This window comes from Vespa velutina, chromosome 8, assembly GCF_912470025.1.
Source record: "Vespa velutina chromosome 8, iVesVel2.1, whole genome shotgun sequence".
Lineage (NCBI taxonomy): Eukaryota > Metazoa > Arthropoda > Insecta > Hymenoptera > Vespidae > Vespa > Vespa velutina.
The window spans coordinates 7,592,101-7,617,492 of NC_062195.1; the positions used below are offsets into that span (position 1 = coordinate 7,592,101).

The 25,392-nt window shown below is 34.7% G+C and overlaps 3 protein-coding genes across 10 annotated transcripts in view; 1 reads left to right on the forward strand and 2 right to left on the reverse strand.

Moving 5' to 3' along the window:
- LOC124950932 (zinc finger-containing ubiquitin peptidase 1-like) overlaps positions 1 to 64 on the reverse strand; it is a 6,761-nt gene extending 6,697 nt beyond the window's left edge. For 4 of the 8 annotated variants that reach the window (XM_047498446.1, XM_047498442.1, XM_047498444.1 and 1 more), the window contains exon 1: positions 1 to 61. This exon is cut by the window's left edge. The gene's annotated coding sequence lies outside the window, so the exon portion shown is untranslated. The other 4 variants (XM_047498447.1, XM_047498445.1, XM_047498443.1 and 1 more) reach the window with 2 other exon arrangements.
- A 6,034-nt stretch (positions 65 to 6,098) lies between these two features.
- On the forward strand, positions 6,099 to 21,149 carry LOC124951054 (reversion-inducing cysteine-rich protein with Kazal motifs). Its single transcript, XM_047498801.1, has 8 exons — positions 6,099 to 6,549; positions 14,221 to 14,273; positions 17,037 to 17,120; positions 17,214 to 17,250; positions 17,319 to 17,666; positions 17,816 to 18,248; positions 18,329 to 19,703; positions 19,784 to 21,149. The coding sequence occupies exons 1-8, from the start codon at positions 6,474 to 6,476 to the stop codon at positions 20,162 to 20,164; spliced, it is 2,787 nt and encodes a 928-aa protein (XP_047354757.1). The 5' UTR covers positions 6,099 to 6,473; the 3' UTR covers positions 20,165 to 21,149.
- LOC124951053 (probable ATP-dependent RNA helicase DDX46) lies at positions 20,673 to 25,378 on the reverse strand. The gene is made up of 8 exons (XM_047498800.1): positions 25,196 to 25,378; positions 24,650 to 24,868; positions 24,353 to 24,500; positions 23,959 to 24,273; positions 23,570 to 23,891; positions 22,368 to 23,490; positions 21,726 to 22,257; positions 20,673 to 21,645 (listed from the first exon to the last, which is right to left on the reverse strand). Exons 1-8 carry the CDS (start codon positions 25,213 to 25,215, stop codon positions 21,223 to 21,225), a joined length of 3,102 nt encoding a protein of 1,033 aa, XP_047354756.1. The 5' UTR covers positions 25,216 to 25,378; the 3' UTR covers positions 20,673 to 21,222.
- Between the last annotated feature and the right edge of the window lie 14 nt (positions 25,379 to 25,392).

Here is a 25,392-nt window from a genome sequence, read left to right on the forward strand (position 1 = left end):
TTTCTGCTTTCTCTGTTTCTCTTTTCGTTTCAGTTTTTCTCTCTCTTTCTCTCTCTCTCTCTCTTTCTCTCACTCTCTCTCCCTCTGTCTTTCCCTCTCTCTTTCCCTTTCTCTCTCTCTTTTCATTTTCCGCTTGGCGGGGGATATGCTTATTGGTGAAATGTACGCTGGGGGGCGCTACGTGTCTCCTTTTTTCCCCCTACATATTCGTCTCTGATTGGATAACGACATAGCCGTGTTCTTTCTCTTATTACGAATTATTAACGAAAAGGGACGAATGGCGAATAAGCTTTCTATCTTTTGAATCTTTAAATTCGAGTTATATGTGAAAGACGACGCTTTCAAAGGATAGAGTATATATAACAGATACAGTGAAACGCGTTTATTTACATCGTAACGTTCAATAAACCAACACTTGACACGATGTCCCTATTTATTTCATTAACGATTCTTCAGATAGTAAAGGTCTTTTTGATATCTGACCTTTGTATTTAAGTAGATACATATGTATGTATGTTTATCGACGATCGGTATACAGCTCTCTTAATTTCACACGTTCGTTTCGCGAGCGAGTTTTCCATAATGATAAGTCGGCGCAAGGTAGGAACGCGCGCCATGCATTATCCAAATTGCAGTAGACAGCGTGAGTTGCATTCGACGACATCTTTTATAAGATTCTGCATACGTCGAAGTACTATACACCTTTCCACGAACATAAAACACAATGAAAAAGACAGAGATAGAGAAAGAAAAAGAGAGAGAGAGAGAATAAAAGAGAAAGAGAGAGAGAGAGAGAATAAAAGAGAGAGAGAGATAGAGTAAAAAAGAGAGAGGGAGAAAGAAAATAGCATTACGAATGTAGATAAGACGTGTCCTGATGTTCGTAGGTGGGAATTCTTCGAACGTGCGACAAATTCTCTTAAGAAATTCCTTTTCTCACGGTTTCTTGCTTTGCAAGGAACAGAAACAAATGCGTACTCCTCTTCCTTTCTCTCTTCTCGCTTTCTTCTTTCTCTTCCCTTTCGTCGGTCGCGACTCATTGACATGCAGCCGACGATTGGCAGAGGATACGACGCGGTTCACAGAACTATTTTTTCCTTTTACTTCGTTAGTTCGTCCTCCATCTCTCTCGCTCTCCTTTTGACGTTCGACGAGGGTGCATCCAAGGAGATACCTCGGAACGAGTATCATACGCATGGAAAACAAATTGCGGATGAGCTCGCGCAACGGGTGGCAATGGGAATCCGTATTTTTTTTTTTCTTTTCGGTCCCTCTCTCTCTCTCTCTCTCTTTCTCTCTTTCTCTTTCTTTTTTTTCCTTTCTATCATTTTTATCTTTACGAGGAATCCGGTTACACGCTCTATACATCGTAATGGATGAGATCGAGAGAAGTCCAAGTGGTCTCTCATTAATGCTTCATTAATGGACTGATCAAGCCTGGCAATTGGTCAAGTAGCGAGTACGAATGAACGATTTTCCTCCCACTGCTATAATATGAACGCTTGTCAGTATTTCCGGCTGAGAACTCGTTTATTTTGATGAGTAGATAAGACTCGATAAAGATGAATATGTGTGTGTGTGTATGTGTTATGTGTCGCAATGTTTTTATTTTTTTCGAGAATAAGAATACACATTACTTACGAACCAATCTTGAAATAAGAGGCCTGAGCTCTTTCAAGAATTTATATAGGTCAACATTTTATACACACACACACACACACACGCATATGTGTATATACACAATATAAATATACATATACCTATCTATATGTACATACATATATACATGTATTTGTGTGTGTGTGTGTGTGTGTGTGTGTATGTGTGTAAGAAAATGATGTGTCGTAATAGATACATATAAAGTTGTTATAAACGTTTATCGTAGTCAAACTCTACGTCCAAGCCTTTCGTATACTTGTATTTAATGTAAAATACAGTGTATAAGTGAAAGGGTTTTTTGATCGTATATCTTGGCATTGAGAATAAATATTTTTTAAGAAATTATATAAATAGATCAAATTGTTAATTTATATAGGTTAATAATTTTCAAATATACTATATGTTTATACGATTTGTTATACATATATACTTTATTTTTATTTTTCAAGTGTTTGATATCGTGAATGCTGGTAATAATTATGTAAATTAGCATTGAGAAAGAGTAATATAGAATGCTATGCTAATAAAATTATATATAATTAATTCAGAACTATTTCAGATTATATATTTTTTTATATATTGGTAAAGTATATATTAAAAAATGAGTTTTTACTTATTAAACTTTTTTATTTTTAATGTTTTATATAAATGTTAGTTTATAAGAATGTAAATGTGATGCTCGATGTGTTGAGATTCTTATGCTTCATTTTTTTACTTCTAAAAATTTTAGTTTTTAAGTTTTTAGTAAAAAGTATTTATTGAATATGACTAATTTAAGAAAAAAATGATGGATTAGTCGATTACCTGCTTCTTAGAAATTAAAGTTGTTTAAAATGCTTGAATATATTTTTTCAATAATCTATTCCTCATTTAACCTTTAAATATCTGAATTTTGATTTATGAATAATGCGATGTAATAAAATTAGTTAGTAATATATTAGTTGTAATAAATTTGACAATACAATACATTATATATTAAACGTAACTTTGTATTATACATACCGAGGATGTAAAAATTATATTTAAAAATTAATTATTGAGGTAATTTTGTCGTGAGATATTTCATAAAAAATATCGGTATTTTCTTTTTTTTTTACGGATATGTTGTGATTGATGCATCCTCCATCGACTTTGACCGTGTCGAAGGAAGGTTCATTAAACGCGACTAATTAGTATGTTATCTTAGTTTGTAGATCTCCACATATAGCAACTTCCACGTGGTGAGATCGGTATTACTTGTGATCTATCTAAATCTAAATCATGTAACGCAAGTACTATCTAACTAATTGGCTATATACTTCAGTATATTTCTAAAAGGTTCTCTTTTTTCTTGTAATTATACCTAATTATTATTAAAGCTAAATTGTTCATCATTCTCAAACAGATAGATAGAATAGATAACATTATAAAATAATTACTTGGATATTTTTCTTTCTGAAATTTGTCCTTATGTTACTTTTGCTAATAACAATTTTAACGTTATTTAATATTTAAGGATTACCTATGACCGAATAGAAAAATCCATCATTACTGAGAAAATATTTCTTTTTAATTTTGTTTTTGTATGTAATCAAACCATAACGTCATTTATGTTTTCGTTTTGTAAATTACCTCGTTAGATATATCATCTTATGAAAATAATGATTTTTATGGGTGATCACACCTTGACGCTAGATATTAAAAACCGGTAGGAGAAGTATGAAAAGTACCGATCAACGACGACAACGACGACGATGATGACGATGACGACGACGAAGAGAGAACTGGTTTAACACTAAAATGTTTCTTAAGTTTGATGTGCTCTTTTCTATACGCAATATTTTACAGGTAATATAATATATTTTATACATAATTTAATACCTAATACGTTATTCGAATTTATTCAATTTTCCGTATGAATAAAAAGAAAGATGCGGGAAGTTATGGAAAGAAAAAAATGAAAAATATAATGAGAAAGAAAAAAAAATTATCGATACGTCAATGATCTTTTCGTTTAAATTTATTCTTACGTTGTTATTGTTTGTTAATGACCCATAGGAGCTAGTATACAGGTGATATCAGATGTCGCCGGATAAGGAGACGGTGCCAACCTCACTCTCTGCTGATCGAGAGAAGGGCTTGAATATTTATGCGTGCTCGTATCATTAACATAGCGGACGTGTCGACGGTATTCGAGGCAAGAAGCCGATCGTGGTGCATCGATTCCTTGTGTTCACGAGATAGTTTTACGTTAAGTGACTTTCTCGTGTTCTTTTCTTGTGGGAACATAGATAGAGTCGTTGATAGTCGATCTTGTTAATGATATTTGTTTTCAGATATGAAGAGTTCGAGCTAAACGATTAATCTCTTTTACATTATGCAAACACATAAATCACGAGAACACATAAAACAGCTTTTGTATAAATTTTATAAGCTCGATGCCAAAAGGTCGTCGTATTTTATTTATTTTATTTTATCTTTTTTTTTTTTTATTATTATTATTACTTATAAAACTCGATACACAAAAGGAGGAAGTAATTTACATATCGAAACTCTGTTAACCTCGTCTTGTCGTGCAAGTTAAGAACGTATCTCTGAAACGTATCCGTCGATATTATTATTCTCAGAGATCGCGTAGGTGGTCAAAGGATAATAAGAATGTTACGCTGAACGATAGGGTACGATGTGCGTTTAGCAACAGCCGTGGTAAATGGATCTTTGCGCTACGAGATACGTTTCTCAAGAAATATATTCGTCGATTATATGTACATATTTACCAACATAGATGTATGCGCTTAGGATTTTTTATTATTAGTAACATAGAATGATCGTTGACTATGGTAAAGCGGTAACGATGTTGTCTCTGTTGAAAAAAACGCAAAAAAGAGAAAGAGAAAGAAAAAGAGAGAGGGAGAAAGATAGAGTAATGAAAGAGAAAATCGAAGGACCGGTTGTCCGTCGATACAGCCCACGTGCAGATTGAGGGCGATTTATAGAAGGAATAAATTAATAAATTATGAACGCTCGAAGAATCGATCAATCGATGGGTCGATCGATCGTTGTTCTAAGATTTTCTGTTGCTAGATCAATTCGAATGACTCAACTTAAACTAAGGAGCACACTCCTTTTACGATGATGGATAATTCCGTGTCTTTCGCGTGTTATTTTATATCTAATCGTTATCAACGGAAATACGGTCACGAACTATGATTTTTCTTTTATATCTTTACCATATTCTCTTCGTTTTGTAAGGAAAGTGTCGTAGGTTCAAGTATTTGAAAAAGAACTGGAGCGAGAAACGTAGGATTTACGAAGTTACACCGTAATCTTCGTTTTGAAGAGTAGGCTTTTTTAAAAGATTGTAAAACTTTGAAACTGTTTTCACATTGTTCCTACAGTTTTCAAAAGATCGTTGAAAGTTTTATCGAACATTTTTCCGATCGAGTCGACATCGAGTCGAGAATAAGAAAATAAAAAGATAAGAAGATAGAGTCGAAGTTTCGAAGTTTAACTTTCGAGTTGAAATAAAGCCTTGAATATTTTATCGCTATCGGTTAAATCTATAGACTTTCTGTGATTTGATACGACGGGGAAAAAAAGGATCGTCAATTTTTTAATTTAATTTATAAATATATGTATATACAGATTTAATATACGCGACAGATCAAAAAAAATCTTTCCAAATAAATTAAAAACACAAAAAAAAAAAAAAAGAAGAAATGCTACTGTTTTTAGATAGGTATAACAATAATTTAAATGATCGATCAATTAAATGATCGATCGAAGGGAATGATACTTTTTTCTTCTTTTTACGAATATGAAGTTTAAAGCAACGAATCGAACGTAAGGGATGTAAGTATAAATAAGAGAGAAAGAGAGAGAAAGAGAGAGGGAATGAGAGAGAGAGAGAGAGAGAGGTCAATATAATAAATAATATAAAATAAGAGAAACCGAATGCTACGGAGACGTTAGGAAAATGGAGGAGTAAGAAAAGTAAGGGTCGACTATCGTATGAATATATCGAAAGACGTCACACAATAGCGGTTGCACTGCGTGACATCGTGCCACGCGCTCGTCTTCTCCCTCTCCACCCACGCACGGCTTCTTTCCCTCGTGTTAGTAGTCGTGGTCTCTTCGGTCCGTTCGGTAAAAAGCTTGTGCTCCTCTCTTGTGGACTCAAGTGGCAGGAAAAGCTCAGTCGCTCGCGGGCCGCGCTCGAGTGCAGTTCGAGATCGATTTAACGCGAGCCTCTCTTTTCTTCCTTTTTTTTCTTTCTTTCTTTCTATCTATCTATCTATCTTTCCTTCTTTCTCTGTCTCTTTTATTCCCTGCCTCTATCTGTTCGTCCGTCTATCTATCTGTCTGTTTGTCTATCTATCTATCTATCTGTCTTTTACTCAATCAATCAATCTCTCTTTTCTCTCTCTCTCTTTCTCTCTCTTCTCTTTCTCTCTCTCTCTCTCTCTCTCTCTCTCTCTCTTTCTCTCTCTTCTCTTTCTCTCCCTCTCTCTCTCCCCCTCTTTTTTTCATACAGTTTTAACATGTGAAAGTTTTCATTTCGAACCTTTTCTTTCCTTCTCTCTTTACGTTTTTTTTTTTATTTTTCTTTTTTTTTTTATTTTTTTGTTTCTTTCATTTTGCCCTTATAATCTTTTATTTATTTTCTCTTCTGTCGTCAATCCATCCCTTCTCCCCTCTCCCAGCTGTTATATTCTTCTCCTTCTCGATCGCACGGTTTACGCGCACGCTCGCATTTAAGCGAAATGAGGTGAAGAGAGGAGAAAGAATAGGTGGATTAGGAGCACGAAATAATTTCCTCTTGTCGGTATTCAACGATGCTCGCAATAAAAGCGTTTATGGTCGTTCTCCCTGTCATCGTCGTTGCCAATCCCCTCTTCGATGGTGCTCAAGGTAATTTTCATTCTTCTTTTTATCTTTTTTCTTTTGTTGTTTTTCTTTTCCTTTTGCCGAGAAAGATATTAAAATTAATCGACAATCGATAAGTTACTGTAATTAATTAACTCCTTGTATCGAGAGATTTCTCGTTACGATACTTGTTGACATTTTTAATAAGATAAAAAAAAACGATATTTAGAATTCACGTTATTGAATTTAATAAATGACGAAGTCGTTATTAAATATGAAAGACTTAATTATTTTCTTTTCAACGAAGTAATAAAAGGAAAGAGAGAGATAGAGAGAAAGAGAGAGAGAGAGAGAGAGAGAGATTCAAAGCGATAAGATTATTTTGAAAAATTTCGAAGGTTTATCAACCCCGAAGAAATTTTTATGATAATGTAGAAATACGAGTTCTTTGCGACAGATTCACTGAACTCATCTTTCTCCTTCATCCTTTTCTTCGTCATCGCGACAAGAAGATATCAACTACGACTTCCCGCCACATGTGTCTCCTCTCGCGTTCTCTCTTTCATTCTTCTTTCATATCACACGCTGTCGTTCTTTCTCACGCATTCAAACCCGACGGAGATTTTCATAGCGATTATAAATGTCCTCTAGTTTCTCGCACGATGTTTTCAAATTTCAATGGGGACGGATTGCTTTTTCAACTTATTGTTAGTTTTCAATTGTAATAAATACTTATATTCTCACGTAATATTAATTTTAAACTATTTTAAAGAGAATTAATTCATTTTCTTTTTCATTTTTGTACAATTTTTAAATTTACAATTTTCTCTTTGTATTTTCCTATATCTTAATCGTACGTAGCTTCTTTCAGTTTGAGAATTAATGAGTAAACAATGAGATCTCTCTCTCTCTCTCTCTCTCTCTCTCTCTTTCTCAATCTTTGTCTTTCTCCTTCTCCCTTTTTTCTCTTTTCTTTTTTTTTTCGTTTAGTCTTCGAATTTAAATCTTTCCTGAAATTTACATGGTGCACGTGCGTGTGAACGAGGTGTCGCTAACGGTCCTTCGCCTCTGCCTTTACTCAGACTATAAGGTTCGTTCGCGGACAGTCGTGCAACAAGAGGAAAGAGAAATATAAGCAGAACCATTGGCAGCCGCATATATTCTCGTATAAGTATAACCGCACGCGAGAGTCTCTCTTTCTCTTTTCTTCTTCTTTCCTTTCTTTTTTTTCTTTCTTCCTTTCTTTCTTTCTTTTGAAGAAAAAGAAGAAGAAGAAAGATGAAGAGGTGGAGGAGGGGAAGAAAAAGAGAAGGGAGAGGAAGGTGATAACGCATCACGTTTCTCTCACACGCACTCTTCCTTTAGCAATTCCTTTCTCTTTCTTTCTGTCTGTTTGTCTGTCTGTCTGTCTGTCTGTCTATCTATCTATCTTTTTCTTTCTCCCCTCTTAGAACTCTCCTCTTTATTGATTACAAATATTTCTATTCCCAGAACGATAAAAGCGAAAACTTACGGTTATTCCGTTGCATCTCAGAAAGAATGTAAGACTCGCTCATTTGAACTAATTTCTTCTTTTTTTATTTTATTTTTTTTTATTTTTAATCCAAAGATACGAACGCTTATTAAGAATTATTTTCTTATCCTTCCTTCATTTCTGGAAACAATATAACTCTTGTTACTGTCTATCGGTCTTTCGTCGAATAATTAATCTTATTGATATCATGAAATAATTATGGAAATACTTTACTGTCTTTCTCTTATCGTAGTATTATTCTATCTTATGTATATCATCTATTTTCTTTTCGTCTATTACCTGGTATTTTTATATATCATTCACATACACACACGTACACACATATATACATATAGACATATTTATATAATTTATTATATATAATAACTTGGAAATAAAAACTTATAAGTAAGAAGAAAGTAGATTCATTTAAGTGATTTTATTAAACATATATGTGTTTTAAAAAATTCTCATATCTTATAAGTATATATAAATACACACTCACGCACATGCATATATATATATATATATATACACACATACATACACTGTGTGTATATATGTATATACCGTTTAATACATGTTTACTTTCGTTACGTATCTTACGTTTAAAGAATCAACTTCGAACTAACCTACCCCGAAAATTAAATTAATCTTCTTACATTGAAGAAAGAATACATAAAAATCGATGAGACGAAGATAAACCGTTAATTCATAAATTTTCGAGGAAGTTATTACACTGGACATTTTACAAAGTTGACACTTTAATCATTATTTTATCTCCAATGTTTGAAGGAAAAGAGCGCGTAATCGCTCAACCAGTGGAGGAGTAATCATAGGTTGTCAGGCGTTACTTGAACAGGAACGATCATAGTGATTTTCACGCTTCGTTATCGTGATACTTGAAAGTGGTCTTGTGTTTAATTGGTCTTTCGATCGATGTGTTTAATGTTAAAAAAAAAAAAAAGAAAAAAAAAGAGAGTAGTAAAAAAAGGAGAGCTCAAAAAAAAGGGCACGTTTCCTGTATTTTTAATCAACTAACTAGTTAAAATAACGTTCGTTTTTTGCTTTTACTTGCCAATCTGGAACAACGTTATCGGTTTTGTGATATTTCTACATGAAATTAGAGCAAGTTGTGTAATAACGATCAACGAGTAGCGTTTTGGAATCACGGATGTAGATCGACACACTCTAATTATTCTCGATATATCGACGATGTCTCGTGAAACTGCTTGAACGTTGTTTCATAGCGCTTCGTTTATTCTTCTATCGATTAATTAGTTCGATATTATATAGTTACACTGTGTACACATATGTATTTCTTAAACTGGACGTAGAAATCTTCTTTACGATTCGTTTAAAGTCGACGATCAGTAATGGGATCATGTTAGCGAGGATGGAAAGTGTGATCTGCCGATGAAAACTAACGTTGTATGTATGTATGTATCTATATACGATATGTATATTAAATGACCGTGAAAGTGCTTTTAATCGCAAGGTCGCGTGCTCATGAGAGAGAATGATTTTATGGTTCGTTTCTTGTTAATCTGTTATTTTATTTTTTTGTTTCTTTTCTTTTCTTCTTTTCTTTTTTCTTTTTTGCTTTTTCTTTCCTTTTTATCTTTTTTTTTTTTGTCGAGTTTCATTGTACATAAATTCCTAAAATAATCGTTAATCACATAGATGACGATTACTCTATTATTAAATAAATTTCTTCAGTTTATCAAATTCAAACTTTCATAATAGCAATGTATTATTTGACAGATTAGAAAATTAAAAAATTCAATGAACGATTTCGTTTGTGTCGAAATGAAGAATTGTTTTGTTTTGTTTTGTTTTATTTTGACAAGATATTTATGGTCTTTGCTGTCGATGTGTCATGTAGAATGAAATTAAAAAAAGGACAAAAAAAAAGAATAAAAAAAGATAAAATAAAAGAACATATTGATTCGAGTATCAGCACGATGTTGTCACTCGTGCAAAGTCCGAGTGAGAATCATAATTAGGAAGATATTTCGAACTACACGAAGGGTTTACGAGGATGCAACGAAAGTAGTCCTGGAGGTGCGATTCCGATGGACCGGTTGTCCCGTGCCTTCTGCATTAAAAAAGAATTGAAAAAAACGCGAAAAGTCCTTAACAAAAAAACGACTAAAAGAAAAAAGAAAGAAGTAGGAAGAGAAGCAGAAGAAGTTTAAAGAAAAGAACAACTGCCAATCGAAAAAAACCGAGTCTCCGAGTGCATATACATATTTACGTACGTATGTATACATGTATGTATGTATGTATGTATGCATGCATGCATGCATGCATGCATTTATATGCTTATGATACGTACATTGAAACGAAGAAAGAGAGAAAGAAAGAGAGAAAGATAAAGAGAAAGTAAAAGAGAAAGAGAGAGAGAGAGAGAGAGAGATATGAAAACCCGTGACAGCTCGAGTCAGATAAAAACACGTTGGTAGATTTACTCTTTTTCTCTCGTTCTCATCTTCTCGCCTCTCTACTCTTCCTTCCATAAAATCTACCAGCAATTCTGTAGGAGCAACACTCGTTCTTAAGCTTGATGACTGTATTAATTATACATAATATAGTCGCGACCACCCGTTCTTCTTCGTCATTTGACGAGTATCTTCTCTTCGTATTGCAGTCACTGCATAATTAAATACTACCCGTCTTATTTTTTTCAGTCTGTCGAGTTGAAATTATGGACGGGAGACATTTATGATCCTCCTCTTGTCCCGTCCGACTCACGAAATGTAACTGCGTAATCGAATATCAGGTCGATATTATCGTGTATAATACGGGTGGGTCGACGAAATTTGATCGACCATATAAATATATATATATATATATGTGTATATATATATATATATATATATATATATATATAATCTTTCCTCATTTATTTTTTTTTCTTTTATTTATTTATTTATTTTTTTGAATGTATATAAATAAAAAGTATGTTCAATTTTTTTATGGCTTAACAATCAACAAGGGGAATAAATATCGGGATGTTGCGAAATTTCCTCTTCGTACGAATTTCCTTATATAAATTACATCTGGTATGAGACTCTGGTTATCTCATGGCGTGGGAGAATCGCATGGGTTTTACGATTTGGATGACGTCGACATTACCGTGCACATCTCTCGACGGCGTAAGCGGAAAGATAGCGTTGCAAAACTAACATCTGCATATACGTTCATATCCCATGTTAACGTAGTACTTAATTGTTTATAACATACGTAAGTGCGTACGAAAAATAAAGAAATCTCGATTTAATATGTATATTTTTCTTTTCTCTCTCTCTCTCTCTCTCTCTCTCTCTCTCTCTCTCTCTCTCTCTCTCTTTCTATCTATCTATTTCTATCTCTCTCTCTTTCTTTCTATATTTTTTTATCAAAGCAAAAAGGTTAAATCTATGACAATAGATTGTTAACAGAAACATTGCCGTCCGCGTTTGTCGCATGAAACTTCTATGGCACGTTTCAAAGCGACGGTAAGACTTTCACGATAGACGAGGAACGCTAATGGCATTTTAAAATTGTCGTCTCAGCTTTCGTTCGTGGAATCTCGAACGAGAGAAATAGCGTGTCAATCAATTGCCTTGTGAACTTTTCTCAATTGGCGATCATCTTTTTTTTCTCTTTTTCTTCTTCTTCTTCTTCTTCTTATTTATTTATTATTTCTTTTGATTCTACTTTAAACGTTGTAATTGTCATTTTCGTTGGACGTTATAATTTCTAAGAAAAGAAAAAAAAAAAAAAAGAAAAGAAAAGAAATCGATCGAGTACCGTCGCAAATGTACAACAGAGTTATGCCGTACGGCGACAAAATTAAGGAGTCCTCACAGTAGTTTAAATTGAGGGGGCAAAAGGCCGGATGGCCGCGAACGACGTCGGCTATTTTTGTGTCGTCCGCAAACGGAGCCACGAAACGTCGCGTTTAGCGTAGCCCTCTCTTTGCTAACGAAGAATTTCACGATGCGCGACGCTTCGTCGAGAGTTAGTTCATAATAGATGGTTCGGATCAAATGGGTTTAAATCAAAATGATTTATTTATATCGTAATAATAGTTTCCCCTGATATTTTCTTCATTTTTTAAATCAATGAATTTTTTACATACAGAGACACACAAAAACACACATATACACACACGCATGCACGCACACAGTATTTACGTCATTTAAATTATTAATTATTATTTGAGTTTTTGTATTAGGTAATATTTTTCGATAAAGATGAATAGAAAAAAAAAAAAAAATGAGATCGATTTTCGTTATGTCCTCATTTATGTAAATATATCCAAGAACGTTATTGTCGCATATCGCGTTCAAAATAGAGCAGTAATAAGAAAGGCAAATAAGTTTATATTTGTAAAACTGGTTCTTGAGAGAAAAAGAGAGAAAGATAGATAGATAGAGAGAGAGAGAGAGAGAGAGAGAGAGAGAGAGAGAGAGAGAGAGAGAGAGAGAGAGACAAAGAGAAAGACGAAAAGAGAGCAATATTTATCGCCGAGCGAACGAAACGAAAGCGTCGAACGTGTGTCGTCCGAAGCTAAAGAGCTGCCTCCTTTTCTACTCCTTCTTCTTCGAATGAAGATGGCTGACTCTTCTCTCATAATTTGCGTCTAATTGGTATCTATTGGCTCAATTGCAACACGTCGTGGGTATTGTTTGCTACGCTCGTCGTGGACGCGTGCATCGCTTATAATGCTTACATTATATGTACACATAGATATATACTGCGGGCTTCACTCTCCCTCGTTTGCCTTTAAGAAATAAATTTTTTTTTAAACTCTCACTATGCCTACCCGCATCATATCCGTCGACGCTCTCTAAACTTCTTCGATATCATTCTTGATCGATCGATAGGACGAGTAGATGGAAAGTGACGTTATGTAATGCCATTGGTATTACACGATCTAACGGTATTATGTTGTTTTTTCTCTCTTCTTTCTTTTTTTTTTTTTTTTGACACTTGTTATTACGAACACGGATAAACGATTGTGCAATTACGATATATTCATCTTGATTGATTTCCTACTAGCATAATCGTTTTTTTTTTTTCTACGAGTCAACACACCGTGGGAATAATTTTCTAAGGAAGAGAAAGAAAAAAGTGAGTGGAAGGATCGAAGATATAAGAAAGAAATGAAGAAAGTAAAAAAAAAGAAAGGAAGAAAAAGTAAAAAAGAGAAAAAAGAGGAAAAAAAGATCGATGGAAAATGATACGATCGATAGAGAGACGAAGAACGTCGCTTCAAATTTTCAAAGGGATCGGATAATTTCGTCATAAGAAGCTCCCGTTCACGACGATTGACGTGCATAAAGCGGCCGACGTACTCTTGAGGCGGGTCGCGTCATGGAGTTTCGAATTCGAGTCTTCGATCGTTACCACGTGAGAAACGGCTCCCCTTGGTTATTAAATAATGTAAGATTCAGAAGAAAAGTATACTGAGAGGTAGGAGGAGGGGTTGAGAAAAATCGATTTTTGTTTCATCGTCTGACTCAAATGACATTATATGTGATATGTATACACATGTAACATGTAATTTCAAATATATATATATATATATATATATATGTGTGTGTGTGTGTGTGTGTGTGTGTGTATAATTATACGTATGTAATGTGTATATAAAAATTTTAATAATAAATCATTTAAAAATTGATAATAATAAAAGATAAGTTAGTAAATAAAATTATTTTAAAGATATAACCGAAATCATAAGGGTAAAAGGTATGAGAAAACTTTCTAAATATTTCTCGAATTCTCTTACGTCTTTGTTTTTCTATTTTTAATGAAAGTGACGTATCTTGTGGGGTCTGATCCTTTTGACACGCGAAACGTTTTTTCCCTTCTTGCCTATCACAGTCAACGATGGTTTCTTTCTGCTTTTCTCTCTTTTTCTTTCTTTTTCTCTCTATCTCTTTCTTTCTTTTTTTTTCTTTTTTCCCTCTTATTCTGACATAACACAGGACACGCGTCTGCTTCGTGTCAGAGGGAAAATAGGAAAAAGGATCCTTATTGCGACGACGCCTTCGGCGAGTGGACTTTTTACCTTCCATGTGTCGTCTCTTTGAGAATTTCCTATTGACGGAGAGAGAAATATCGAAGGAAAGGAAAGATCTGATTGCATCTTTTCTTTTTTCTCCTTTTTCTTTTTTTCTTTTTTTTTCTTTTTTTTTTTTTTTTTACAGAGATGTCCTGCTGTTCGCTGGCTGCCGGATCCTGTCGAAGTGTTTGCTCGAAGGTATGTTTGCACGAATATACATGTGACAGATACTAAAGAGAAGTTAAATAAATTGGCAAACTAATTAAATTCGTTATCGAGAAGAAATTGTATTAACGTATTCGTAAAAAATATAAATTATCGAAATAAAAGATTTTTAACTATTTAACTATTTATCAATAACAGATCTTAGTAGAAGGGATGTGAATAAAGAAAGGAAAACAAAAAAAAAATAGAAACGACAAGAATTAGTAATTGAAATTTGAATCCTCGTTCGTACGGTGAAATGTGGTAGTAGTGTTAGTAGCAGCTAGCGATCGGTAAGATAGGAAATTATGCGGTTGGTTGTCCAAGGGACGAACGATCTACCTACGATCTATTAATTATGCTAGAACTTTCGTGGGAATTTGAAGAAGGAAGAAAATACGAAAAGAAAAAAAAAAGAAGAATGAAAAAAGAAAAATATATTCTTGAGAAAATAATCGTTCACGTCAACGTGAAAGCGAAAGAGTATTGGTAATACTCTTGTGACGAGGACGATAAAAAGACATGATATAAGCCGAGTTCGCGGATATATTAGGATACTGTGAATAAAATTTACGGGGGATGTGAAAGGAGAAGTAAGTAGAAAGAAGTAGAGGAAGCCTCTTTCGAGAGGAGATATCCTCGAACGAACGACGTGGGGTGCACGCGATGCTGCTGAGGCTTTTTTAAAGGTGGCTGCTGCGTTCCTTCTCTCGAAGATAATATCGGAGACATTGGGTGCCCGCTGAGAGATTTACGTGGTGCCTTCCTTCTGGGCTCCCCGTAGACTCATTCATACGCAAATATTATGAATTGACAAGACGAACTTGGATAACGGATGTGTTATCAATGATATATTTTACACGAGCTTTTATCATTATTCGCCTTTTCTCACGATTTTGCTTTTCCTTTTTTTTTTTTATTGTTTATGATAGATATTTGACGATATTTTATATTTGTACTATATATTTCATATCTAGTACAAAAAGCACTCTGTTCGTACTGATTGCACTTACTGATCGTTTAGCCCTTACCATCTATCTCATCATCATATTCTCTAATATCGTTTCCCTCTAATATCTTTCGATTATCTTCATCTCGAAGATATCATTAGGATGTTTATTCAATTCACTTTTATCATAATGTTTGGCATTAAGAAAAAAATAATAGGACTAAGAGTAAGTCATTTTCGTTATTTATTGTATATTAAAACTAGGGTGGAGTCTTTTACCATGTTTGAAACGTGAGTCACGACAAAGATAGTAGAAGAACAACATAAGAAGAGAGATAGCATAAGAAGAGAGATTTTTGGAATAGGACGTCTTCGGATCGGTTTACTCCTGCATTTCTCTTTCGTTTATCTGAAAACGAGATAACCGGAAATCACGACGGAAGCTCGAATTACGCGACACATTTGAGAAAAAGAGACAAAGAGAGAGAGAGAGAGAGAGAGAAAGAGAGAGAGAGAGAGACAGAGACAGAGAAGGGTCGAAACTTCTTTCCTTGTCTTACCACACGCAAGATACTTGAAAGTTTTTTAGCGCTATGCAATGGGGCAAGACGTTGTGGTTGTATTTTCTTTATTTTCTTGTCTGGAACAATATTTTCGTTCCCTGTGCTACGTTGTAAAACTGGTCGTTAAATTTTACGCGTTCGAACTGTCTGAAAGCACATTTAAACATATATCTACCAATATGTAGATATATGTACATGATATATGTGTATATATATATATATATATATATATAGAAAGAATTATTTGCGAGTAAATCATGTAGAACAAAAGTATCATTTTCCAAGTTTTACAGAGATATACGAGTTTATAAATAAACATATCTATCTATTCTGAATATTAAAATATATTTTATATAGGAGATTAATGTTTTTGTATTTCTAGATTATTTTTAACTTTTAGAGTAACGCATACTCGCATACTCGGCAAGTATAGCGTGAAAAATTCGCGAATGAAAAAGACGCTCGTTGCAAAATGGCGGCGCGATCCATCTTTACATTCCTCCCAGAATATACCGGGACATAAATACGTATCTACATCGCCTTTGCGGTTCTTCGTCCTTAAGTTTCAAGATTATAGCGAGAGATAAAATAGGAAGACGTTAGGAAGACGTCAAACGTTTTTTTTCACATTTACGTTATACGATTAATTTTTGACTCAAAGAAAAGAAATAAACAAAGATCAATTTGCTTTCTGTGATAAAGAGAAAAGATAAAAATTGTATGAATAAAAACATGATCATTGCGTACATCGTAAAGTTACACTTGCTACAACCTCTGACCTGTCTAACTCAACGAGTCTCGGGACCCACCACGCGTTGATGGATGGTCGTAACTTGCATGCGTGATGTAAATACAAACTGACCCGTATGTCCTCGCGTAGGACACCGATTGAATCAGGAATGAGTGTCAAACGGGCGAACGGTCGATATCCACCAGGTCTATTGGCATTCAGTGTCGACTAACAGGAAATTGTGGTGAGCGCAGAACGTTTACGTCCTTGATTCTTAATGCCACCTAATGTGCTACTCTGCATTTTGAAATTTTGAAAAATTCCAACGGATATGCTGCTCGTAAAAAATGCAAAATTAACTGCACAACTATCAATGTATAAAAACAAGTTTTCGCTGTGACTAGATATATATTTAGAATATATATTATATTAGATAGAATATATATTTATTAAATTCGATCTACATTTGATTTCACGAATTATTTCGTTTCAAAATTGATTTTATATATTTACAGATATCGCTTGTAACTTTGGGAGCAGAAGCTGAAGCAAGAGATAATGCAACTCTACGTCTTTTGAAATTTTGTTCCATTGAGTTGGTAAGGAAATTTTTATTTTCTTTTGTAATAAATCATATCAGAAAATTTCGAATAAAATACCGACAAATTTCACTTTTAATCGAATAATTTTAGACAGACTTTTGGTCCTGCGTTAACTCCACTCTGAAAGGTAAGTGACGCAATAAACTTGATAATCGAGTTTTAAAACTAACTGTATTGGTCAATTGAAATTCGTAGAGGCAAAGAAAAATGAAAATTGGTCAGGTAGAAGATGTTGTCATTTGGCGCAAAATCCAATATGTCAGTCGACTTGTGCCCTGTCAGGATCCAGAAACAACTTGAACGAATCATGTAGACCTAGTGACGAACCGGAACTCTTTTCTTGTTTGGAAAGACGCGAGGAAGCAGAGCGTTGTTGCAGCACCGTTTCCAATGACACGTGTAGATCGGTTTGCAAGGATTTATTCCATAGACCTGGCAAACAATCGAGTTTGAAATTGTATAGTAGCAAAGGTTGTTTTCATCAAATACCAAAGTGTCTTAAGACCGTAGCCGAGGTGAGGCATGTCGACGATCCGAAACAATGTAAGTTAGATTCGTACATGTATACACGCATACATACATTCAAAAGACCTATGATATTTATTTAATTCTGTTATTTTGTGGAAAAATTAACATTCAATTATCAAACGTGAATTTGGCTTTGCCCTTTTTCTTTTCTTTTTACCACGTAGATTTGCATTGTTGCGACGAAGCGGTGAATGCAGTTTGTTCAGAAACATGTCGAAAAATTCTCCACACAGCAACGACCGATCAGGAAATTTTGGACGCTCTTGCAGAAAAATGCACCCCGATATTGCCACATTCGCCGTTATGGAGTTGCGTATTGAAGTCGACTCCAACTAAACCTGTACGTTTACCATTGGATACCGGTAAACTGTCTTGTTGCTCCAGAGCAAATAAACAACGTTGTCAGAATCTTTGTTGGAGGGCATTTCAAGCAGACTGGGAGACAGCTTGGACTCAACTCGACGCGGAATGTCTTTCTTCAAACTTAGAGAGCGAACTGCGAAGATGTCTCGACGAAGCTGATAATTCTTGTGAAATGGGATGCTCCGGTCTTTCTTATTGTGCACGATTTAACGACAGGCCGACCACTCTGTTCAGGTAGCGTATCATATAATTTAACTTAGTACACGAAGCTGACTTTATTTACATACTTCAAACGATACCTGTTCTCTTAACAGGACGTGCACAGCGGCAGCCGACGATGTTGCCAAGTGGGAGGCAGATCATTGGTCTCGCGGTGGTGTCATTCGAGGACTTGGCGTTACTGTCCGAGTAGCATCGTCCTGTCCACCAGAAACTTTACGCGCGGCAGCCTGTTTTTTGCAATTACGACCTTGCGACATAAGAACACACGAGACGCGGCTATGTCGAGAGGACTGTTTGGAATTGATGGCCAGTTGTGTGGACTGGTCTACTATCGTAGGATCTCATACGGCTGCTACTTTATGTTCGAAGCTTTCACCAGGTAGACCAGATGCTCCATGTGTCTCTTTAAAACCTTTTCTTGAGAATCCACGGGATGACAATTCTGTGATTCATCCGGATGACGATATCACGACACCTTGTAAGAATAATCCTTGTCCTCAAGGTCAAATATGTCTTTTGACCGTAAACGAGCGTAAAGTTTATCGTTGCGTACCCGGCTGTTCTTTGGGAGAAATGTCCAAACAAGTTGTACCACTTTATTCGTGGGTTCAAATTCCAAGATACGATCGACACGCTTGCCTCAGGATATGTCAATGCACCTTACACGGATTGGAAAAATGTAAAACTCTGAACTGCATCAATTTCGATTTTTGTTGGGTACAAGATCGTTTTATTCCACCGAGATTGAACTTTTATCTTGAGTGTAATCCTTGCCGTTGTCTCGAGGGTGAGGTCACTTGTTCGAGAAAAACATGCACTGAGATCAAGATACCTTCTTTACCATGTGATTGTCCGGCTCATTACGTACCAGTGTGCGGAAACTCAGGTTACACTTTTGCATCGGCATGTCTAGCTAAATGCGCTGGTTTCACCGCGAATGAGGTTGACTTTGGTAGATGTTCTAGCCGAGATCCTTGCTCACCAAATCCTTGCGACGGTACAGATAAATGCGTTAGAAGGCGCAGAGTCTGTTTATCAATGCTTGACAAATTTTGTCAACAATATGAGTGCGTACCAATAGATTGCGATCCTCAAGACGATAACAGCGGTCCAGTTTGTGACAAAGACAACCATCAGCATCATTCATTTTGTGCTATGATACGAGCCGGAGCTAGTCTTGGCTATAGATCTCCTTGTTTGAAGGGTTGCAGTCTTCGTGGACCTGTTTGCGCTATCGACGGTGAAATATATATCAATGAGTGTGCCGCTTGGGCAGAGAAAACCGTTGTAGATTACTACGGTCCATGTGTCGCCGTTGGCTTGATAAGTGATCAAGCTAAGCCTAGATGCGGTGATATCGTTCAATGTCCACCATTGAAGGAACCTAATTGTATCGGAGTTACGCCACCTGGTGCTTGTTGTCCTGTTTGTGGAGGAGCTGCCAGATTATTTTATTCAAGAAAACAGGTGGTTATCTTATTATTTTCATATATACCTAATAAATTTTTGAAATAATATATTAATATATTTAATTATTACAATTACAGTTGGATAAAATATATCACGTGATGGAAGAAAAAGTCGATAAAGATTTCATAACATTGGATGCACTTTTAACTGCATTAAGACGACAAGTACAAGTAGCGCAGTGTGCCGTTCGCGGAATGGTGACTCCCGAGGGTGATATTTTTGTTGTCGTACAATCTGTGGTTGAAAGACCTTCGTCTTTACAATTGCGAGCTTGTATAGCGGAAACGGAAAAGCTCGTTGTTAGAATCACGGAAAGGAGTCCTAAAATTGCAGCGGAAATTCCTTTGGGATCGCTCACTCGAGCAGAAGTGGCACACGGTCATGTTTCTATTGCTAACGTTAATCGTGTTTGGTTTTCAATAATATCTTGCACGATAATAATCAGTATTTTTGCATGAGCGATTAGAAACAAATAAGGAGAAAAATTGTATTAATCAATGTTACGATTTATGTACCTTTGAGCGAACAATATTCTACATTATTTAGAAAAATCAATGGTCGACAATCTTGGAAAGGTTTATTGGACAAGGTATTCTAATCGTTTTCTTTTGCATACGCTTTAGAAATATAGTAGAATATTTATTTAATATTTCCGAGACATTTCTGATTCGACTACATCGGTAAATTTACAAAGATGAATGATAGATTCTGATCCCTTTCTTGAATCGTTCAAGGTGCTAAGCATTTACATTACCTAGTGACGGTGCCATATACGACAACGTCAATCTTGTGTCTGTGATTCTTCTAGTGCCTATATATATATATATATATATATATGTGAATGTATACATATTATATATACATATATATAATATGTATATATGTATATATATATGTATATATATATATAATACCTTATGGTATAGAATGTGTTTATTCTTTTTTTTTTTTTTACTCATTATTCTAGTATTACCAAAGAAATAGAACTGCGATAAGGAGAATGTACAAAAATGCGCGTTTATTATGATGCAGAGAGTTTTCGAAATGACTTATATCGCGCTATACTATATAAAGTGTACATAAAGAAAAGTTTCTAACATAAGTTACCAGACAATAATAAGTAATCAAACATTCATTCATTCTTGAAAATATTCAATACTTATTTCATGTTCAATATATAAATATTTCAAACATGTCTTACATTTTTCATAAAATCAAAAATGTACAATACTTCGCATCTTTCTTGTTTTTTGTTTTTTTTTGTTTTCTTTTTTTTTTACGTCTACCACCTTCTGGCAGTTTATAAGAATAAAATTATCATAAATGTCACGTATTAAGTTATTAAGTATAATTTGTTACTATATTGATAAATACACACACAAACTCTGTATTAATAATTGATATCTGTATGTATAATAAAATTTCTAATATTTTTGTTCTCCATTCATCAGTAAATCCATTTGATTACATTGCAGCGTCATATTATGTTTATAAACGTTTAACTATAACAAGTCATTTACAAAACTTTATACCGTCCGCGAGAAGCAGTATGAGCTCCAGATGCTTGTAACTTGATTAATTCTTCTTTTATAAGTCGAGAAACTTCTGCCTTTGCTTTGCTAACTGCTAATTCACTAGTTGACTCAATTGCAAGATACAATTTTCTTTCCCCTTCTGGTGGTGCTTTACCAGGAGCAATGTACGTTCCTCTAACAGTAAGACCTGCCTCTGAGTATTCAGAAATTTGTGCTAAAGCTTCTTTACTCGTAACACGCCATCTTGCTTGTTGAGGGAAGTCATTTATTTCTAATTCCTCTTCGTACTTGCGGAAGGTTTGTTCGCCAGTTTCCGCGTCGGTTTCCACAAGATCTTCTTCGCGTGGCTGATAATTAAGCTTAGTATTTAATTTAGCAGCCAATTGTTCGGCAACAGTCTTTGCCTGAAAGAAAAAAATAAATGGATTAGTAAATTATAATTTCTTATTTCGCATAAATCATTTTTTTTTTGTTTTTAACTTACTGTGATCAAATTCGTAGGGCCGGCACCCTTTAATATAGCTTCTGCCGCTTGTTGGGTAGCTCCTTTTGCTTCTGCACCTAAATTTTTAGCAATATTGATCTTGGATGCCAGTCTTCTGGCCAATTCTAATTTGTCGGTAGCACTTGTAACTGGTTGACCAGGAACTGCAATATTTGTAGCTGATGGTCTTGCAATCTCGCGAACGGTTCTTTTAGGGGCAAGCATGCTTTCGATTTGTTGATCGATATCATTTTCAATATCTTCGTCATCGGAATCTTGAAGACCAAGAGCTGCTTTTTGGAATTTCTTTTTCTCGTTGGCTAATGCCGCTTCTGATTCGTCAAACTTGAATCCTTTACCGCTAAAACCACCTCCTGTATGTACTTTCTTTCCATCTGCTGCCTGACGAGCCTTATAAGCTTCCCATAATTGTCGCAAAGGTTCTGGAACGGGTACACCTGCTAATTCGTGTGCACGCAAAATATCGCCTGCATAACGTTCTTGTTCGGATGTAATAAATGTGTATGCATATCTGAAAATAGATAAAAATAATTTTGATTTTTTTAGAAATGCACTTGATTAATAAATTTGATGCTTTTACAAAAGAGGGAGAGGGAGGGAGAGAAAAGTAAGGAATCCTACCCTTTATTTCCAGCTCTGCCCGTTCTACCACATCTGTGTACATAATCTTCATAATGATTTGGACAATCATAATTTACAACAAGTACAAGATGTTTAACATCTAATCCTCTAGCGGCTACAGACGTTGCAACAAGCAATTTCGTTCGTCCAGCTTTGAAGTCTAAAATCGTTGAATCTCTGTCACATTGATCAATACCTCCGTGTAAAGACATACATGAATAAGAAGCTTTCATAAGATCTTTTAAAAGTGTATCTGCGTTTTCTTGTTTATCGACAAATACAATAGCGGAGCCTTTATCTTGGTAATGTCCAAGTATTTCGAGAAGTTTATAAAACTTTTGATCTTCCTCTAATACCACCACATGTTGTTCAACGTCTTTGCAAACTACGGAACGACCACCGACTTGTACTTCGACAGGTCTAGTAAGTATTCTTCTGGCAAGTGCTTCCATTTGTCTTGGAAAGGTTGCACTGAACAAAACTGTTTGCCTATCTGGTCTAACGTTTTCCATTATACGCATTACTTGTGGTTCAAAACCCATGTCGAACATTCTGTCAGCTTCATCGAGAACTACATAAGTCACTCTACGTAAATTAGTCACTCTACCACTGTTTGCCGCTAACATGTCAATCATTCTTCCTGGTGTACACACGATAATTTCTGCACCTCTCTTTAATTCTGCTATTTGTTCAGATATACCGGTACCACCATACACACATACGTGTGAAAGACCTAAAGATTTTGTGAATTTTTTGGAATCTCGACCAATTTGCATGCAAAGTTCACGAGTTGGTGTCATGATTAATGCGATTGGTCCATCTCCGTCAGCTAATGATGACTGATCTAATATGTGACGAAACATTGGTAATAAAAATGCTAATGTCTTTCCACTTCCAGTTTTTGCGATTCCTATAAGGTCGCGACCGGACATTATAGCTGGAATAGCTTGACATTGGATAGGGGTTGGTTTTTCATATCCAAGTTTCTTCAGAACATCTAATTCTTTTTTAGTTATACCACAGTGTGCCCATGATTTAATTGGTTTTGGACATCCCTTTCCTTTTACACGTATACCTTCTAACTCTTCCTTATAAGTTTCTACTTCTTCTGATGTCATCCTAGCTATAATTATTATTCGTATAATTATAATAAAATTTTTAATTAATTATTAGCAACTTTGAAAGTATTATCAAAAACTTACCAATCTCAGGTACTTCTACATAAAATGATTTTCTAAATGGCTGATATTCTGTTGTCGCATGATCTACTTTAGCTAGTTCTCTTTTTTGTTTATTAGCAATTCCAGCTGCTGTCTCATGAAGATTTTCACCTTCTTCTTCACTGGAATACTCAAGACCATCTTGATTTTGTTCAATTAATTCTCCTTTTTGTTTCTGTACTTTCTTTTTAGCCACACCTGTGACAATAACAACACTTTGTCGATTTCCAGGATCTGTACCATTATTAGTACTCTTTGGAGCTTTACTGTCGAGTTTATTCACTTTTCTGACTTCTTCTTGGACCTAAAAATGTTTATATATTAATATTTAATCTAGAATTTGGAGATAGGTATTATTATTTTGTATTTACCTCTGCCATGAAAGCATCAAGCGGGTCAACTTCTTCCTCCTCATCTTTGGTCTCTTCTTTAGTTTCTTCTATTTCTTCTTTCAAAGCACCTTCCTCTTTGACTTCCTTATTGCTATTCTGAACCACAGGCGTTTCTTCATCACTGTCATCCTCGAGGGACCATTTTTTCATAGGCAATTGAAGATTTGCCAAAATAGATGTCTTACCATCTTTCTTAGTTGCCTCTAACTCCTTTTTCTTCCTTTCAGCACGCCATCTTTCTATCCTCTCTCTTCTCTTTTGCATTTCTAATTCCAATCGTTTTTGTTCCTCTTCCTGAAGATTAATTATTATATATGTTTAAGATATGCTTATATATTACGCTTATAAATTTCTAATAGAATATAAAAATTACTTTATCTAATTTTGTATGATCAAATGGCAATTCTTCTGTTTCCCCTTTCTCCTTCTCCTTTCTATCCCTCGAACGAGATCTGTTGGATCGCTCTTTACCAGAGCGTGAAGACTTTGAGCCTGTAAGACGCTTTTCTTTACTGTCTCCACTAGTATACCGAGAACAGTCAATATTAATAAATTATTTTTCTAATACATTTAATACCATTTAAAATTTTCAGTGCTTGTGTCTAAACAGGTGGAAGATTTTCCCTAATTATTGAAAATATTTATAAACATATATTAATATTTCTAATACCGTTTTTCTCTCCTATCACGATCCCTTTCTCTCTCTGAACGATCTCTTCTGTCACTTCTATCTCTGTCTCTATCTCGTGAACGACTTCTCCTTTCTCTATGACGTCCCTTGTCTCTTTCTCTTTCTCTGTCTCTACTCCTGGAACGTCGGCGTTTCTTTTCTGGTGTAGCAGAACGTGATCTCGATCTTGATCTAGATCTTCTTCTATGATGTCTATCCCTAAATAGTTATAATGTTAATATGCAATTAAATATAGACTATTTAGTTATTTTTGAAGTTAAAAATATGTATAAATGAAAAAAAAATATAGTAAATAAATAATTAAACTAAACAGAGAAGGAGAGATTGAAATAATTCTTTGATCAATAAACTGTACATAAATCGAGTGACCGTAGGTAAATAGAATTTTGTGTTTTACAATATTTATTCAAAATATGTGATTATATATGGAAGAAAATTTTATAAAATAAGTTAAAAAAAATAAAAATAAGAACGTTAGTATTATAACCTCTAAACCAACGCTTGCGTTAAATTTATTGCACTTACTTGTCGCTGCTTCGGACCATTATTACTTCTATTAATATTAAACACTATTAATTATAATAATTTGATTATAAAATTTTTATCGCACCAATATCTAATCTTATTTCAATATAATTCACATTTAGATGTAACCCTTACTCTACACAAAGCACTTACAACAAAAAAAGTTAAATCGCATACCATCGTTCAATACATGAAGG